General features: G+C 41.4%; 1 protein-coding gene across 1 annotated transcript; it reads right to left on the bottom strand.

Moving 5' to 3' along the window:
• Nucleotides 1-505: 505 nt before the first annotated feature.
• Nucleotides 506-19528, bottom strand: Fdx1 (ferredoxin 1). The gene is made up of 4 exons (XM_055621923.1): nt 18938-19528; nt 13102-13226; nt 4676-4805; nt 506-970 (listed from the first exon to the last, which is right to left on the bottom strand). The coding sequence occupies exons 1-4, from the start codon at nt 19132-19134 to the stop codon at nt 856-858; spliced, it is 567 nt and encodes a 188-aa protein (XP_055477898.1). The 5' UTR covers nt 19135-19528; the 3' UTR covers nt 506-855.
• Between the last annotated feature and the right edge of the window lie 432 nt (nt 19529-19960).

Raw genomic sequence — 19960 nt, forward strand, 5'->3', positions numbered from 1 at the left:
CAGCTCTGTGGTTGTAACACCTCTAGCTGCCGTGAACTTTGCCTCTCCTTTTGCCAACCTCCATTACGATCTTCATAATTTCTCCAGTTTCAGTCTGAACATAAAAGTCAGAAGATGTGGGTCCCAGGAGAGTCCCTGGTTACAACCTAGTCAAGCCATATCAGAGTTCTACCACCCACATGAAACAAGAGTAATAGTAAGTTTTTAAAAACTGTTTCTTGAAATTTTATTTTTATTTCATGTGTATGAATGTTTTACCTGATCACATACCTGTACGCATGTATGCAGTGTTTGTGGAGGCCAGAAGTGGAATTACAGACCATTAAGAGCTGCCATGTGGGTGGCAGAATTGAACTGGGTCCTCTGGTAGAGCAGCCAGTGTTCTTAACTGGTGATCTAATTCTCCAGCCCCAATGATACTCTTTTTAAACTTACCTTTAAAAAAAAAAAGCAGACATGAGATTACAAAGCAGTGTTTTGCTAAAATCACTGAACACACTCATGGTAAAATACATAGGGAGTTTATTTTATCAGCTGTCATCTAATTTAAAATTTTTTTTCAAGACAGGGTTTTCTGTGCAGCCTTGGCTGCTGGCCTCAAACTCAGAGATCTGCCTGCCTTTGCCTCCCAGAATGTTGGGATTACAGGCATGTGCCATTGATCCTGACTAAACTGACATTTTAGTAATTTAATCAAAATAAAAACTGCAGACTTTCAGTACTACAAAACTGAATTAAGGCAGCATAGTTATTCATACTGAGAAATATATCCTGTCATGTAATCACTTAGCTGTACTAAGAAATAATTATAAAAGTAGGTAAGACTTTCATGAAAATATTTCTTTTTATTGTAGCTTAGGAATTCTTGCTCCTGTCAACAGACTGTCTGACATCCGACACTGCCTCAGGCACACGAACAGTCATATTGTCCATAGCTTTGGTCAAACAGATTTGGCAACCCAATCGTGACCTACAAAGAAAGGAAGAAGGCTCAGTTTAGTACAGGATACTTGTCATTTACAAGCCCGTAGTTGTTTAGGACATTTTTCTACTTTCTTGCCCAAAGCAACTGAAGAATTTGTTCATCTTTTAAGTTTTCATTGGGCCAAAACAGGTACCACCATCCATGTCATCTATGTCACCATGACATGCCCTCTGGTGGGCAGCAGAAGGTCAGCATCAAACAACCTGCTAGGCCAAAGCTTCATGAGGCTCTAGCATGTTACCACCTGATGGACTCAGTCAAACTTGTATTTGGTGGGATAGCTGCCATGCAGAGAAACAACCAGAGAGCATGAAGGCATGCCTGAGAACTGACCTGGCAAGCTAAGGAAACTAGTCTTCAACTCCCAGCTAAATAAAATCACAGACTAAGGCCAAGCATGGTGGCAAGAACCCATAATCCCAGTACTTGGAAGATCTAGGCAGGTCAGGAGATCATAGACATTCTAACACAGTAAGTAAGAAGACTATGCTAGGATATGAGATCCTGCCTCAGACAGTGACAACAAAAGCCTTTAAGACAAGAATGAAATTCATAGACCCAAACCATCAACTGTAAAAAATGTATTTCCCCCATATTTTTAACATCACTGAAATCAAGGTTCATCTTAAAGCCAATAGCATCTTAAAGTCACTGCTACAATGTGCGGAGACAGCTTTGTCATTGATGTGAACTTCATTACGATACACAGTGTCTCCAACTGAACAACAAGTATGTTGATTCCAAAGGTGTTAGAATTTTAACCCTTTCAAAGTAAGTCCAGAAGGATTATAAAACCAAAATTACTAGTAATAGAGGAATACAGAAGATGCAAATCTATAATCTGTTATTGGGAGAATGACCATCATTCCATTTTCTTCTCTTTCTTTCTTGCTACCTATTATGCTTCCATTAGATTTTTTGTTTTCAACAAATGTGTTGCATATGTATGGATATATTTAAATAACTCTTCAAATGCATACAGTGTATTAAGTGAAAAGATAATACTGTGCATATTTTAATCAGCAACACCTTTCTTTTCTCTTAGAAGTACAAGGAAGTTACATGTTAAGCCAGGATTAGTGGCACAAGCCTGTCATCTCAGCTACTCAGGAGGCTAAGACAAAAGGGCTACAACTTGAGGGCCAGCCTGGGCTAAAGAGTAAGTTAAATTACAGCTTGGATTTAGCTTCAGTCCAGTTTCAAAATAAAAGAGTAAATACAGGGCTGGAATATAGCTCAGTGTAAAGTACTTGGCCAGCATGTGCAAAGCCCTGGGTTCAATTCTAAATACTAGAACAAATAGTTGCTCTTACATACAAACTGTCTTTGACAAAGCATGGTATGAAAGCACTGGCTTCATTAATGGATTCACCAAACATTTACTGAATGCATACTAGTTAAGATTTCTACTACTAAATGTCAATGGGTAAAAGTACTGAATGTCAATGGGTATACTACTAAATGTCAATGATTATTCTACTAAATGTCAATGGGTACACTATTGTATGTTAATGGTATACACAGAAAACGGATTTCAATACGTTCTTATTAGCACCTCTTACATGTTGGGCACAGGAGAGGTATTCAGAGGAAAGCACAGGATTTAGAGTAGAACAGGCCAGTGGTTTACTCTAAATCCAAAATCAGCACTAAGATAGTATATTCACAGGGAACTTTCTATTGTTTCTTAGGCTGATCATCAAGATGGAGAATAAAAGGCTTCCTGGCAAGACTGCTGAAGAGACTAATTGCTTATGTCAACATTATAGAGTGAACTTTCAATCAGACAGATGAGATGAGACAACTCACTGATAATTAGCAATGTGAGACAGTGACAAATGCCACACAAACAGAGCAAAAAAAAAAAAAAAAAAAAACAACCAAACAAATAAATGAAACCCCTCTGAAGCTAATGCCGTATTTCTGGCCAGGACAGATTGTACCTAGAATAGTGAAGGGTGTGTAATATTGAACATTTATAAGAGACAAAATAAGTTAAGAACATTTGAGATCATGGTAACAGACACAGGGAGGCTCAAAGAAGCATTTGTGGTGGGGTAGATGGCTTCAGTTTTGCTGCTGTAAAGCACTGACAAGAACACACATGGGCTAGGGTGTGGTTCTATGACAGACACATTCCTGATGTCCAAAATTCCCCAATTCAAACCCCAGAATCTCCTCGGAAGAAAAGAAAAATTACATGGATAATTATAGTTTATAAGTGGCTGGGGCAACACAGAAACTCAGATATAGTGAGGCACCCACTGGGGAGTCCTGGAATAAGGAAGCCATGTTAACTATAGGGAGTTCTGACACTGGGAGAAAAACAAAAACAAAAACCACCTCCCATCAGTAAGCCTTCTTTGTAGAATTCAAAACAGCATTGACAATACTCAATTATGCACCAAGCTCTTACAAGAGCAAACAAAACAAAACACATCAAAACCACCGCAAGGCAATAGAGCCAGATCTTACAGACCTGGGAGGCCTTAGTGAGACAATCAGATACCCCACATGTTCACATGATGAGTAAGGCAACACTACACTTTAAGGAACTATTGGTTCAAAAATGAAGCAACTGTCAGTGAGGCAAAGCAGAATAGTGTGGGTGCAGTGATGGGAGAGCAAGCCCACAACTCTGGGTCAGGGCAGCCGGCACACTGAGCTTGGGTATAAAAGGTATGATGCTCTCAGTCTCTCTTCCCAGGTATTAGTCTCACCTCCATAAGAGGGAGGTGAGGCTGGGACATAGCTGACTGATAGACAGGGCACTGTGTCTGGGATGAAAAACAGGAAGATGATCTATAAAAGGAACAAACAGAAACTAATAAAACTACTATCATTATAACTGCTTAAACTTTTTTCTTAGCATATAAAAGAGAAATCTTGTAAGTTAATAAAGTTTTTAAAAATTATTCTTCATTAGGGTAAAAAAATACAGTTGAACAAAACCTACTCTCAGTAAGTAATAGCTGCCTTGATACCATAAATCAAGAAGAAGCCTTCCCTGACTGTAAGCTGGATAATTAAAAAATAGTATCACTAATGCCACCTGCTATTGTGTAGCTCACTGTGTTTAAGAGAAATTCTACCTACTAATTAATAAGCTCTGATTAACTTACTTTAATATACACTTAGAAAAAGAACTAGTCACTTCAACATAATTACTATTATATATTAAGTTTCTTTGAAAACTCAGTTCTCTCAAACAGGTAAAAATTTCCACTATAATTCTGTTCAATTATTAAATCTGTCCTCCAAGAATACTATAAAAAGCATTCCATTTAATTCCATCCGATGAGATTGTGATAAATATTAATTCCTGGCATAAAAATGGACTAAAAAAAGATATATTAGGATTCAGAAGCTATATTACTACCAGTTAATTCTTTGACTTTGTGGAAGTTTTACACGTGGAGGTCATATGTAGACAGTGAAAGAGAAATGTCCACAGAGGATGTCAAACTTGATGACTTCGTCTCTACCCACAAGGGCACTTCTACTCACTGGTAGGATCTTAGACCCAAAGGAGTATAGTACACATTTTTCCAGGTTGTCAGTAACCGGAAAGCAGCCTTAAAACCTTACCTGACAGGTCAGGCTTTGTGTCTTATGCCTATCACCTCAGCACACACAAGTGTAAAGCCACCCTGGCCTACAGTTAAGATCCCATCCTTCAAATCTACTCACCTGTCTGTTAGTCCATAAGCCAGGTCAAGCATGTCATTCTCCTCGTCAGTGATGGCATCTAGCTTCTCATATATATGATCCTCAAAGATAAGGTGACAGGTAGAGCAAGCCAAGGTCCCCTCACACGCACCTGTAAGAGCAGCAGGGGCGGAACATGCCATGCATCACTGCAGCTGTGCACACCTGTGCAATTTTAGAATCAGCTACAATTCTCAACAAAAGGGCTTCATGACTGAATAATCATGAGTCAGGAATAGGTCCTCCACCCACACATACTGTCTGAAATCACTCACACAGTACTGCACAAAGGTTCTGAACACATCCTATGAGGGGACCATGAGCTCATACAACTCTATTATTAAAATGTATTTAAGTTCATAACTGAGACACACAACACATGAAGACATATTCTGAAATACATACAGCATGATATGTATAATCAGATTCACATACTTCACCTTGCCTAAAGAGCTCAAAATAACTGGTAAGGACTTGCGTTATCCAAGAGAAAGCAACTACTCTTCACCTAAATAAAGTTAGATACTCTTCCCTTTCAATCCTCTAGCCAGGCTGAATTAAACAGACATTTTAAGAAGCACCACAGATTTAAATAATGTGTTCCATTTTTAAATTATATTTATTCAATATCTGTGTGTTGTATGTGTACATGCATATGTGTTCATGCATGTCACGGAGTGAATGTGGAGGTCACTTGTGAAAGTCAGTTCTCTCCTACCACCATGTGAGTCTCAGTGACCAACTCTGCTCACTGAGATGTGACCAGATGTGGTGGCCAATGCCTTTACTAACTGAGCCCTCTTAACAGCTTCTTGTTCCATTTTTAAACCATTAAGTTAACAGTTATTTATTCAGTCCTTGTATGTGCCAGGCACCTCACAAAGAAGACTAACAAAATCATGCCATCCGTCCAAATCAAGACAGAATGCTGAGAAACAGCCTCAGACTTTATTCAGAAATCTCCTCACAAGGAAACCCAACCATATAAGCCAGGGCTTCCTAAATTCTCCCCTCATGACCCACATTTTGTGAAAACATTTTGTGTGACCACAGGTATCCTGGCAAATAAAATATGCACAGAAAACAAACACACAATGTTAACAAATCATAAACTATTTTAAAGCAGTTCTCTCTCTTCTCTCTCTCTCTCTCTCTCTCTCTCTCTCTCTCTCTCTCTCTCACACACACACACACACACACACACAAACTTATACTATTAGAAGTTCACCAGCCAGATAGCCTGGAGAACACAACACAGCAGTAGAAACAAGACCTGCCTACAATGTAGAAGGTGAGAAAGCTTGGTACCATGCACCAGAATACATGTAAGCACACAGAGAGGAAGAGGGGGGGGGGAGAGGGGGAGGAGAGGCGAGAATAGAAGAGACAAGGCTTAGTTTTTATTAAAGCCATTTCAAAACAGTAATCAGGAAGGCCCAAGTAATGAAGCACAAGAGTATATGAGCTCTAGAACCAGACTCCCTGCCTATAACCACTTCTGTTTATTAACTATGTCATGGTAGGCTTCTTTATTCTACATGCGCCAGTTTTCTTAATAGTAACAACACCAACCTCACCTGAGTATAAATTATATGTACTGACAACATACCTGGTAGGTTGTGATAATTGCTATTTGGAAACGGTAAGAAATCTCAGGCTGCTGGGGGCAGGGGGAACTGTATCAAAGGTCTTATCCAGCACTAAACCCTGCATGCTACAACACTAAGCTGTCTGACAGGATGTGCACATGTTACTGTTGGTGAAACAGGAACATGACTGTCATGTTACGAGGTAACCAACAACTTTCTGACTGGATTTTAAACTGGCTTCACAGAAGGGATTCCATGCCTTGTATTGTAACCCTGATCAAAAGTCCATGACAAGACAGATTACAAGTCCTAGGGATTTGTTGTTGTTGTTTTGCTGATTGGTTAAGCTGTCAAACTGCCTTCTAAATGTTCATGTTTCTAACCACTGACTTGTATTACTCTCAACTCTGGTGGAAGTAAGCTTGCTTTTGCAGTAGGCAGTGATTAATGCAGAGACTCATAACCGGTCAAAGTGCCAAAATAAGTAACCATAAGGCTCAAAGAACATTATGGAAGAAGGCACAGAAAGAATGTTAAACATTAGTTGGTAAGGAGGAAAGCTGTTAAAAGGTGACATCTGGACATGACACAGCTGTTGCATATATCAACTCACAGCAGCTGGGATTACCTGCACAAGATCAGGCCAGGCAAAACTCCAGGAAAGATGGAGGAGGAGTTCCTTTGGCAGAGGTACTATTGGCACTTAATAGTTGCTAGGGGAGATAGATTCACTGCTCTTTGAGGACATGACACTGGTAGGATGACCCTATACCCCTCACATATTAGCAGCACTAACTGGTCTCAGAAAGTTATTAATAATCAAGAGGAGGAGGACATGAAGTTCAGAGAAAGACAGGTTAGGAGGCTCTAAAGGAAGCTGGAGGGAAGTAGTGGTGAAGGGAGACAAAAGTACACTGTATACATACATGAAACTTCCACTTTCCATTTATGAAATCTGAGTGTTGCTGACGGATGTTTCCTGTATGAGACTCTTGTATTAAGGTTATCTTGTTCACTTATGATGTTGACAAGAAAACGGGCCACCCACCCATACCCAATCCTTTCCCTAACCAAAACCTAAGATACAGCTGTGTGGGAGGTAACATATTGAAAATGTGAAATTATGTAAAAACGCATTGTCCAAAGGATGATCTACCATATCAGAAATACAACAGTAAACATAACAGCAAGCAGAAATACAGACTTCTATAATCATTACTGGGATCTCTCATCTTGAATAATCATGAAACAGGCACACAAAAAATACAGAAGAAAATTTGAAACGATAAGCTAGATCAATTTAATAAGAGATGTGTAACTGCCCCCAAGTGGCAGAACACTGAAACACACAATACTGAAAAGATCTAACATATAAGGTAGAAAGAACATTTACATATTGTATTGCTTCCTAAGTTTACAACTGTCCATTTTGATTCATTTATTTACTCATTCCTTCATATATAATAAGGACTAAATTGAGAGTGACTGTATCCCTCATCACAGTCCAACGGAAGGAGAATGCAGGGAGTGAATAAATGTAGTACTGAGATGTGGTAAATGTCATGAAAGGATGGTGTGAGGCAAAGCAGTGGGACAGACCAAACAGTGACAAACTATCACAGACTGGGTGCTATAAGCAATGAAAATCTAAAAGGGGTTGGGAGTAAAGGGAGAAACCCCACTAGGGACTAGGTGATTAGGCAAACGAGGATTTCTTTTGTACCTGAACCCAATACTGTACATCCCAGAATCTAGTCATTTTTTCTATAGTATTCTGTCACTGTCTACAATGTGTTTGCCCTGTATGACATAAAGGACTAATACAAACACACTTGATAGACACAGAAGAGTAAATAAGCATTTGTGGGATGGGAGAGAGAAGACTGTGTCTTGGCAGAAATCTGTGCATGAAGTGTCGAGGGTGGTATGAGTTCAAGCTTCTAAGAGGTCAGCATCACCAAAATAGGAAGAACCATGAGAAGTGGAGGAGAGTGGAAGAGCAGTGGGAAGGCATATCATGTGTAGCCTTTTAGGCCAATGAGGAATATGGATTTAATCCTAAGTGCAATGGCAAGTCCTTTGTGGTTTTAGTCAGAGAATTGAGACAGCTGGTGTAGGATGCTCACCCCAGCAGGACTCAAGATTGAAAGCAGGTTCACAGGTCCAGGTATGCAGTGGCTTAGAAGAGCCAAGTAATAAATAAATGGAGGCAGGAGGAGCTTCTGAAGGCTTAAGTGAAAGCAGGTGCTGATGGGCTGGGCGTCCTGGGGGGTGGGGGACCACTACTTAGGGCTCAGCCTGCAGCAGCTGGACAGTGCTCCTTAAGGGTACAGGAAATGCTGAGGAAAGACTGCTTTAGGGGAAGGGAGGGAGGATCAAAAGCTGTCTTAAGAACATGATTTTTACTAGCAACATGGCTCAGTGGGTAAGGGCAATTGTTGCCAAGCCTGACTGATGACTTGAGATTTATGCTCACGGTGCACACTGGTGAAAAAGAACTAACTCTGCAACCTGTCCTCAGCCCTCCACACACATATTATAGCATGGGTGCTCCTATGCTCACACACAAATATTACACACATATGGTGGAGGAGATAAATATTTAAAAAATCAAGACTTGAGTTTTAAATACCTTTGGGATTTCCAAAAATACATGTTAAGTAGGGGGTTGAATTTACAAGTTCAAGGAAAAAACTGAATCAACGATGTAAATTTAATCTCAATCAGCATCTAGGAAGAGCTTAAGGTCACAGAATGAGTGTGATCACATGAGCAGACACTGCAGAAACCATGGCCTTGGTCAGCCCTGTGGGAGCTCGGGTGCTTAAACACTTGAACTCACATAACTGGTGCTGATTGGAAAGATGCTGTGGAAACCTTTGGGAGGTACAGCCTTGCTGGAAGGAACATGACACTGGGTCAGGCTTTGAGTTTGTAGCCTCCCCACTTACAGTTCCCCCCTCTCCTTCACATCTGTGGTTGAAGATATGGTCTCTGAGCTTACTGCCAAGGCTACCTGCTGCCATGTCTCCCTCACTAATTATGGACTTTCCACCTGGAACTGTGTGTAAACCAAGAAAATGTCTTCTTCCATAAATCTTTTGGACAAGAGCGTTTTATCCCAACAGAAAAGATCCTGATAGACTTGGATTAAGTGATTTGGTTACAAGGTAGATAATAACATTAACCCACTCTACTGATGAGAAGACAAGAAGTTATGGCCCTAGCCCAAAGTCACAAGACCGAGAGAGTGACAGAGTGGACAGACAAGCCTAGGCAGGAAAACCCTACTAGGGTTTTCAACCACACCAAAAGGGTTTAGGAAAAAAAAATACTGTTTTAACTTTGACTAACAGTATGAATTTAATTTTACACAAGCACTTCATAAAATAGATAACTATTTCACAGTAAATCCCCTGCGAAAAATGCTGTTTTTCTATGTTCTGTTATTTTTTATTTCTCTAAGTTGCTGGTTAGAAGCAAATAATTGGAGCTGGGAAAATAGCTTGCCTGGCATACACAACATCTTAGGATTACTCTTGAGCATGATAGGAACCAGGCATGGTGGCTCATGTACTCCCAGCATTCAGGGATGGAGAAGAAAGACCAGGAGTTCAAGGCCAGCCTCAGATACATAATTTCAAGGCCAACAGGGGATATATTAGGTCAGGTGTTCATCACAGCAACAGAAAAGTAATACGTAGAGGAACTTTTGTAATAAAAAACTTCCTTCTGGTGTTTTATTCTTAAAACCCTTCTAGAATTGTTTTATACAACTATACAGCCTTATAGTCTATGACTACATTTCAGTTCTCTGTGACGGAGAGCTGTTTTTGCTAATCATTTTTGTTAGAAACATCTCTATAGTAAATTGCCTAGGACAAGCATCTCTTCCTAAAAGTGAAACTCAATCTACAGAGAAAATGACAAAAATAACCTTGTTTGATTACAGCTTTCATCTAAGTGTTCTCAAGGGCTGGAAAAACAGTTTCTTTTATATGTTCTGACAGAGTGCTAACAGCTTCCACATATAGATGTAGGTCTAGAACATGCCAAAGAACACTTGTCACACAGTTTTTAAATCTGACTTAATATTTTAGCTAGTTCCACGACAGCCAGAGCTACCCAGAGACACCTGTCTCAAGAAAAAAAAAAAAAAAAAAAAATACAACTAAACAAAAAAAAAAAAAAAACGGGGTTCGTTTTTTAAAAAATTTTTGTACACACCTTTTTTGTTTTTTTTTCCAAGTAAGAACTATACATTGCTCTTTATGTATCCTGAAGTGTTGTTTTGTTTTGTTTTGTTTTTTTCTGTGCGCATGCAGGTATCACAATGTGAAAACTCTGGGAAAAAGGAGCTCACACTGCCCCCAAGTTTGCTGTAGTTGCTGCTCATTGGTGGTCACTGCTGCTTTTGTCTCCTAGTCATTGTTCTACATAAATCCTCTGAAGCTCCTATTCCTCAGTGTGTGGATCTCAGCTTAGTGGCAAGCTAAATGACTAGCCAGAGGCTTACATGTTTGGTGCCAAGAGGCTCAGGTAACAAAGCAAACCCTTCAATAACCCAGCAATCTGTGTCTTAAGTCTTCACTCCTGCTTGTAAGAGACCTCAAGGTCAGCCAGGAATGAGAGAGTAGAGGCTCATCTTCTAGATCCCAGAGCCACTTAGAGCCTGCTATGGGCATCTCACTCTGTGTAGCTGCCTCTTATTCAGCCCAAGGAGCATCACAAACTAGCAAAGCTGATTATTTTAGGCACATGTTCTAGAGACAAAACTCTCACCACACAGCAACCTGCCAGAATACAGAATTCCCTAGAGTAGAGCTCTTCTAGCAAGCAAGGAAAATAGTGGCGATATTCTGGGCATGGGACTTCTCTGAGTGCTTCAAACCCAGTCTTATGTTCCAGTAGTCACACAGGGGACAGTTTTCACCAATACTAAATTACAGGGCTGCTGCTTTCCATGGATGCTGTACATGTGCAGAGGTGACTGGGGTTGGGGACAGACCAAACTAAAATGTCACAAACATTATTGCTCTTGCCAGACTTAGCTCTGTGATAAGCCCTTCACATCTTGAACAACCCAGTGATGAGATAACTATTATTACCCTTATTTGCCAGAGCATGAAAGTGCACACCAAGACATTCAAGTAGTATGCCCAGGTCTCAGGTGACAATGTTGGTTTGAGAACAACAATCTGATCCCAGAATTTAGTCTCAACTACTGCTCACCACACTAGCACCCTCTGTGAAAGAATACTTTAGCAAAGCTTAACTAAAAGTGCAGTTCAGCTGGACTTGGTGGCACACACCTATGACCCCAGCATTCAGGAGGCAGCTTTTTGGAAGTTACTATTTAATGAGAGGGTTGTTCCTTTTGACAAGAAAAACTAAAACAGCATTAACATGGGGGCTGATTTAATGCACAATTGAGAAAAAGGAGGAGGAAAAAACTAACAACAGTTCTTACAGTAGGACGTGAACAACATAGTCAGGCTTTCATCCCAGAACTTGAGAGGCAAAGGCAGGTGGCTCTGAATTCAAATCCAGCAGGACAGCCAGGGCTATATAGATAGGCCCATCTTAAAACACCCAAAATATAAAAGTTAAAATATTTAGTTCTTTATATAACAATAAACAAGCAAGTACTTGATTCAAAATAAACATAATTTATTACCAGTAAACTGTATACTATATATATTTATATAGTTTGTATAACTATAAACTGTTCACCCAAGGTTGTATAAAATGTCTTAAACAAAAAGGAATTACAAGTAAAAGGATATAAGGAGCCCTGCTCTAGACTGGTGCTTTTCAAATCTATCATGCACCATCCAAATCACAGGAGCAGCTTGTTATAACACACACTGCTAGGCTGGCAAGATGGCTCATCTGGTAAAGGCACTTGCCACCAAACCGGAGAACCTGAATCTGACCCTCAGGACCCACATAGTAGAAAGAAAGAACTACTCCACCAAGCTGTCCTCTGACCTTCACATGTGTTATGGCACAGGCAAGTCCTCACATAAGATGTGTGCACACACAAACAAAATAATAAATAATTAAACATTGCTGGTTAGACTTCCTGAGTCTAAAAATCTGCATTTCCCAGGTAACAAAGATGGCAATGAGCCAAAGAATCCTTGGCAAAGAACCACTTAGGCACAGCCAATGCTCGATTGAGGTGTAATATGGAGGTGTGGGAACACTAGCTTGGTACATATGGTTAGACAATATGGAGGAATTTTCTACATAATACTTTTTTATAAGATATGTTACCCCTCCTGAGAAGGTAAGACAGCATTTAAAATTAAAATGATTCAAAACTGCCCTATGCTATTGTATTTACTACCTCTGACCTATATCTTCCAATTCTTTCTGCTCAGGCTTGCAGCACACAGATAAACAGTAGGCAATGAGCCACAATAAATTTCTGAGTCGTTTAAATTCTTTTCTAAAAGTAAAAAATAAGTGTCTTTCTATTATGCATCTTGGTTTTTTACAGTGTGTATGTGACTGCCTGAGTGTATGCCGTATATGTGCAGGTGTCAGAAAACACAGAAGAGGGGGTAGGATCCCCAGGAGACAGAGTTACAGACAATAATAAGCCAACTGTCTTGGATGCTGGGAACACAACTCAGATCCTCTAAAAGAGCATTATGTGGTTTTAACCACTGAGCTATCTCTCTAGCCTCTAATAATCTTTACAAAAAAAATTATAATATTTACTTAAAATGTCATAGTTTAAAATTAAAAACAAAAACAAAAACACCTGTAACCTTTATAGAAGTTTACCTGGGGAGTTTCAGGAACACTTACCAAAACCATCAATATCTAGATTACTTTCAATCACAACATCTAGCAGAGAGTCACCAACTTTTCCCTTGGCCGTTAACGTTTCACCATCACGGTTCTTGAAGTGGACCGTTATCTTATCTTCTGAGCTGGGAAAGGAAGCAGCGAGCAGTGTCTCAGTATTTTAGTAATTTCAAAAAAAACCAAGATCCAGAAAGGCAGTTCAGTGGATAAAGACTCTTACCACAAAAGCCTGGCCACCTGATTTGGGTCCCTGGGACTCAGTAAAAGGAGGGGAGAGCCAACTCCAGGAAGTGATCATCTGACCTCTACAAATACACTATGGGTGTCCACACACCCATCATCAACATACACAACAGCAGCAAATGAAAGGCAAAAAATCATCTCCCAACCTAACCTGCAGGGTCAAATGAATGAACGTATGTGTAGGAAGAAGCACAAATTGAAGGTCTATTCATCTACCCCACTTACAGAGGGCAAGCTCTGTCACCTTAAAAGAAAACCTCTTTCCTACCCAGCAACTTAGTCGGGCTGTAGAGTTTAGTTTGTCTCCCCACTAGTCACAGATCTGTGAAAACACCCAGCAGTCATTACCGCCCAGGAAGTCTACTGGGTTTTGTCATGGTAGCAATAGTGATTTTGTTTTGGTTTCTATGCCAGAGATTAATCCAGACCCCCAAACATACTAAGCACATACCTCCAAGTTACACCTCAGTTCACAGAACCCATTTTGCTTTCACAAGCTCTTAGGAAAACATTGTCTCTGTGACGGTGGCCCTAAGAGTTCAAGGTTGTTTGTGGTCAGCTTTACAAACACAAGCCATTCTGCTAACCACGGGGTCACCACTGTGCAGGTGTCTGGTCAGTGAGACTCTGGCTCCAAGGGGCAGCTGCTGTACACTTTTGTAAGTCTTTGACCACTTCATTTAAGTCCACAGGGTATATTCAGCGTAACAGAATCCTGGAAAGACGTACACCTTTGCATGTGCTTTTATTATGTTATCTATCATCTAGTTGACCTAAGTTACTTTCCTTTCTACCAAACAGCATTAAAATGTGAGAAACAACCCTTATACTAGCACCTGAAGCTTTCTTCTCCATTAACAAGTCTTAGAAGATACAGACTTAGAATAATTAATTTTAATTTTTGCCACTATCAATAGATGGCAATACCCTCACCCCAAAAGAAGCCAATTTCACCGTAAGTAAAACTGGGATCCAAGTAATTTCAGGGCTAGAAATATCTTTCAGAAGTGCAAATCCAATCACTACATTTCACAAATAAATCAGATGAACATCCTCTCCCAAGTAGTGTTAAGATGGCACTGACTGAAAGGCCCCTGCTGATTAGAAAGGCCAAATAAAAATGTATCTTACAATATCAGTGAAGATTCACATCACTTTGTACAATGCATGTAGTCTATTACTTTCAAACAAAAAAAGAACGGGACGGGGCAGGTTGGGACTGGGAGGGGTGAAGGGAGGGGGCTTCAATCGGGATAGATAATGCATAAATTGTGAAAACAAAATAAAAATAAAAATGTTTGTGTATGTGCCTTCAAAAAAGGGTCTATGGTCCCAAACATCTTTAATTGGTGTGGGAGAGGCCTTTAAAAACAACTTTTTTTACTTGCCTGGCATCACTAACATGTATCAGGATTCAACTCCCAGGACTGTCAAAGAACAGAAAAAGAATTTTCTTGCATGGTTTCAGAGACAGTCTGGAAACACTCTTCTATACCTCAGTCCCAACCCGATCTCTGTAAAGTAAGTGTCCTCATGCCAAGGAACTCTGACTCTACACTACCCAATAGCTATTCTCTATTTTCAAGGTAAAACAGCTGAGAATAACAATAACCCTTAAGGATAGGAATTTCTCTAAAAACTCAAATTTAAAAAGGATTTAAGAGGCAAGGACTTGAGTCATTGGACTATGTAGTAAAATGGGAAGTTTAGGAATCCATGTTTGTACTATTAAGATGCACACACACACAAACAACGGGCAGGGGGGATGTTGATATTTTCAGCTTGGGCTCTTGGGCAGTACAGTTCAACGTAGGAATACTAGGCTTAAAAGACAGCTTTGTGGACACTGAAAATGAGCTAACATTTAGAACTCGCTTGGCTTTTAATACTGGAAAAACCAGATGGGACTGTCCCCAACCTATCCGGCAAAATGAGTTGGAGAACTAGGACACGGACAAATGCCTAGAAGCTAAGTTACAGTAACTGGATGTTTATGGAATTACTCAAAGCCGGGGGCTTTAGGATTTCCCTTCTAGAACACACAAGAGCTAACCTTACAACAACAACAACAAAAAATTTAAACCATTTTAACATCAGTTTCTTGTCAGGACACTTATCTTACAATTTTGACAATGTATAAAATGTCTAAGCCATGGGTAGAGCTCAAACATGAATCAGTAACTTTTATTTAAAGCCCAAGTTCTTATTGCTGCTAGGAACCTAGACTGCAACTATGTACTAAAGCAGTGGTTCTCAACCTAGGGTTTTCTTCCACGACTCTTTCACAGGGATCACATATCAGATATACTGCATATTAGATATTCATTTTATGATTCATAATAGATAGTAAATTACAGTTATGAAGTGGCAACAAAAAATCATTTATGGTTGGGGGTCACCACAGCATGAGGGACTGTATTACGGGGTCACAGCCTTAGGAAGGTTGAGAACCGCTGGACTAAAGGTATGCAACCCTAGTTAACTAATGCTAAAATTAGTAATTGATTTGCTAAAGGATATGGAAGGCAGCATAAATAAGAGAGGAAAGGTAATTCTTCAAGTGAAAGCGCAGAGAGCCTAACAGCCAGAAGAGACAGCTTCTGATCTTGCTTCTAACAAGCAGTATTATGGATGTGACCATGGAAACCACTCCTTATATGCAGGTAAACAGAGCAGTGACTCCACTGATTTGTTTGTTTGTGTTTGTTTTACAAAATTCTACTTATCCTAGGCTGAGGTCCAATACTCCATGTAGCCAAGGATGATCCTGAACTCCTGATCCTTCTGCCTCCACCTCCCAAGTGCTGGGATTGCAAGTATATGTTACCCCATCCACTTTATGTGGCACCAGAAATCAACAGGCTTCACACATGCCACACAGGCACTCTAACTGAGCTACATCCTTAGAATTAAACTGTTTGTAGTTTAACGATTTAAGAGAAACAGTGAAAATAGAGAAAGTGCATGGAAATGTTTCATTGCTAAAACACTGTATGCATGTACTTGACCAGAATTAACTTCTGTCTGTTCCCTGCCAAGGACTGATTGGTCAGTTGTACAGACAAGTTCCCCTACAACAGCTGTGGCCGCATGCACATAGCCTCTTCTAAGAACAGGTAAGATTTCAAGTAGTGGAATAAGGTAACTCTTCTAAACCTTACCAATTAAACAGCGACTCGCTCTGCTCAAGGCCGGCAGACACATTAACAAGGCCACAGCCCTGTAAGTCTTCCCAGGCTTAGTGGAATAAGCTGTGGTTCTCAACCTTCCTAATGCTGTAATCCTTTAGTATAGTTCCTCATGTTGTGGAACTGTATTATTTTGTTGCAACCCTGTAACTCTAATTTGACTGTTATGAACTGTAAGGTAAATATATTTTCAATGGTCTTGGCCAACCCCTATAAAAGGGTTGATACCCCCAAAAGTGTCACACCCCACAGGGTGAGAACCACTGGAGTAAAGGATAGCTGCTGTTTACCCTTTTTGCTACATAACCTGGGTCACTAGCAAGAGAAAAGGGCCAGCCTATGTCTCCCTCCTTCCCACATCACTTTTGCTCTGAAATGACTCATGAAAGTATAAACTAAAGAGCTGCCAACTTTAGCACTTCAGTAGCTCAAAGGCCTGACACACAAGAGGGCCCTGGCTCCATCCACAGCATTACAAGAAAAACTGTCATCTGCTTTTCAGCACAACACCTACTCAAGGTCTAGGCCTGATTTCGCCAGGTACTTAATATGAAAACTTTATTCCCTCACACCTATGTAGCTACTTTGCAGAGTTCTCTTAAAGGTACAGACATAACAGAAATAATATGTGAAAGCCCTTTTTAATCAAATTGCTCCAAAATATCAAGTACTGTATCAGGGCATTTGGGAATAAAAGCTTTTCAATATTCATTCATTGAGAGTTTATATAAATGTGGAACTTAAAACTTAGCCTCTAGAATTACTGTTCAATGTGACTTTGTACTTAAACAGAAATGTCCTACACTGGCAACACCAAGCACAGTAGACACTCAACACATGCTAAATACTTGAAATGTGGTTAGCATAACTGCAAGACAGAACCTTAAATATTATTTAGCTTCAGTTATCCTAATGTTCGATAACCACATATGACTGGGAGCTGCTATATTAAGATCAAAGGTCTGGTACTGTGTCAAGAAGCACAACATCCAAAACCTAACGGCAAAATCATGGGAACCAATTTGCATAAGCACGTGTGTGTCTTTAAATACTAGTTACACTGATTATGTTCAATATGTGTCACAATTTAAATCCAGAAAGCATCTGCCATAGAAATTAAGGCACCTACAGGTGAACAGTTAAGAGATAGTACTCAACAGGTCTCCACCCCACCCCACCCCCATTTCCTGTCACTCATGCAAAATACATATAGGTATGTACATAGGTATGTATACACACACTCTCATTTCCTGCTTTGCTCTACTAGGGTCAAACAAAAGTTCTCTCAAGAAGCTGCATCTGTGGGGAGTGTTCTGCTGACTGACACACCAGACACAGACACTCACGGTTGTGAAGAGATGACTGCCACAGCTCTAGAAACAGCCAGTTATCCTGGGTTGTTTGCTCATGCCCTCCACGGCATCGACACCGGACACTGTTTCTGAGCTTTATCATTATCAGGAAAGTAAGTTTCGAAATGTGTTATCCTAACAGACCATCAGCTTCCAATCCTAACACTAAAGATGTGAGATGGCTTCAAAACCCTGTGATCCAGTTGATGTTCCGTAAGTGTTATCCGACAAGCACATTGATTTGTGGCTCTCTTTAGGCCCGTGACTACAAAAGTTAAGCTCAGTTCTTGCAGGGAGGCACATACAATCCAAGGAAACCTTAATCTGTGTTTCTAAACCATGATCACTCATGGCTTTGAAGAAACTCTCATCTTCCCTTTGAAGCAACAGGTGTGTTTTGCATTGACATTGACAACAGATAATTCTCACAATGTCGCTACACTCAGAAACTGTGAGTAAATATTATCTTCATCAAAGCTAAGGGGATAGTGACTGTGGAAACAAATATACCCAATATCAACCTTCCAGCTGTGGGAGAGATCTGTCACCTCTGTCAACATTTACCACAGAATTCTCTACACTATGATTCCAAGAACTGTTTCTAAGTGGCAGCTGCCTGCTGAGCCCCATTTTCAATCAGATTGCAAGACCAACGTCCCCTGTACCGAGTCATTTATCCGTTAAACCACCCTGTAGGGACAACACTGATATCCTAGGTATACAAAGACTGAAGGTAAGCCAGTGCGGATTTAAACCCTACCCTACATTCCCACTAGGCAGGCGGTCCTAACCCTTCCCAGGCTCAAGGCAGCACAAAGGGCAAGCGTGGGCTAGCCACGCCAAGGGAGCAGCCGCGACAGTGAGCTCGACAAGGACACCCGCCGAGGAAGCCCCAGGGCCGGCGCCCTACACCGCCGGGGCCAGGCCGGGACGGCTGGCGTCAGGGGAAGGGCTCTCAGGCGCCGGGCCAGCCGCCGGCCGGCGAGGCGGAAGGGAGCTGCCGGCGGAAACGCAGGCCGCGGGACGCCGGGACCCGCCGCCGCCGCGCCTCACCTGCTCCGCGCGGGCGCAGACAGGCTCAGCGGCCGGCCTGGCCCTCCCTCCGCACGCACGACGGGGCTCGGGGGCCACTGAGCGACGGCAGTCCCCGCGCGGGCCCCGCAGAACAGCAGCCGACGGCGGTCCAGGCCACGGAAAGCGACGGAGGCGCAGGCGGCGCGCAGGAGTCGGGCGCCCGGAGCGGCCGCCATGGCCCGATGCGAAGGTTCCGGGTCTCGTGGGGTCCTGCGCAGGAACTGCTGAGGGTCCCGCGGGTCCCGCTGCGAGCGCTCTGCCCTTCCGCGAGCGCCCGGCGTGTCCTATAACCCGCGGCCGCGCCCCGCAACGCCGCTGCCACGCCTACGCGGGGCGGGGCCGAGCATGGCTCCCGGGCTCCGGTTCTGAGTTCACCTTGAACCTTTTCTGCAAGTCAGCTCTGCACTCAGCAGCAATTAGTTACTTACTTGCCGAGGACTGACCCAAAGGCCACCCGGTTAACCGAACCGCCTTTTGCGCCGCACTCTCAAAACAGAGCAGGACATCGCGGTTCCAACACCGAGAGTTCAAGTTACAGTAAAAGGGACCTAGGTTTTTCCCACCCAGGACAGCAGTTTTACAAAGTTTTAAAATGCCAGTCGGCGTTTTTATGAAGAGAGGCACAAATAAAAGCATAAGCCATCTCATAACGAATAATCTGCTATTTAGGGCTGCGGGAGAAAGCAGGTAATAATGCTCGGCCTGGAACTGACGAGCTGAGTATATAAAACCTGAAACTCAACAGTAAACATTTTTTTTTTTTTTAATGAGTAACTATTTCGACAGACTTCAAAACTAGAAAACCGATTTTTAAACCGCATGTTGTCATGATGGTAACTTGTGAAAGAGTCTTTGAGGTCAAAAAAATGGAACATTCAAACCCAAGTCCTATGTCAATCAGAGACCTTGGATAAATATCTCTTGGTGGATAGGAATTTCCGTGACTCACAGATAAGTTCACACTCAGGGCCGTTTTGGAGGTTAGGTGAATTAGTGCAACAA

Source organism: Psammomys obesus, unplaced genomic scaffold, assembly GCF_907164565.1.
Source record: "Psammomys obesus unplaced genomic scaffold, mPsaObe1.curated_primary_1811, whole genome shotgun sequence".
In the NCBI taxonomy this organism is placed as follows: domain Eukaryota; kingdom Metazoa; phylum Chordata; class Mammalia; order Rodentia; family Muridae; genus Psammomys; species Psammomys obesus.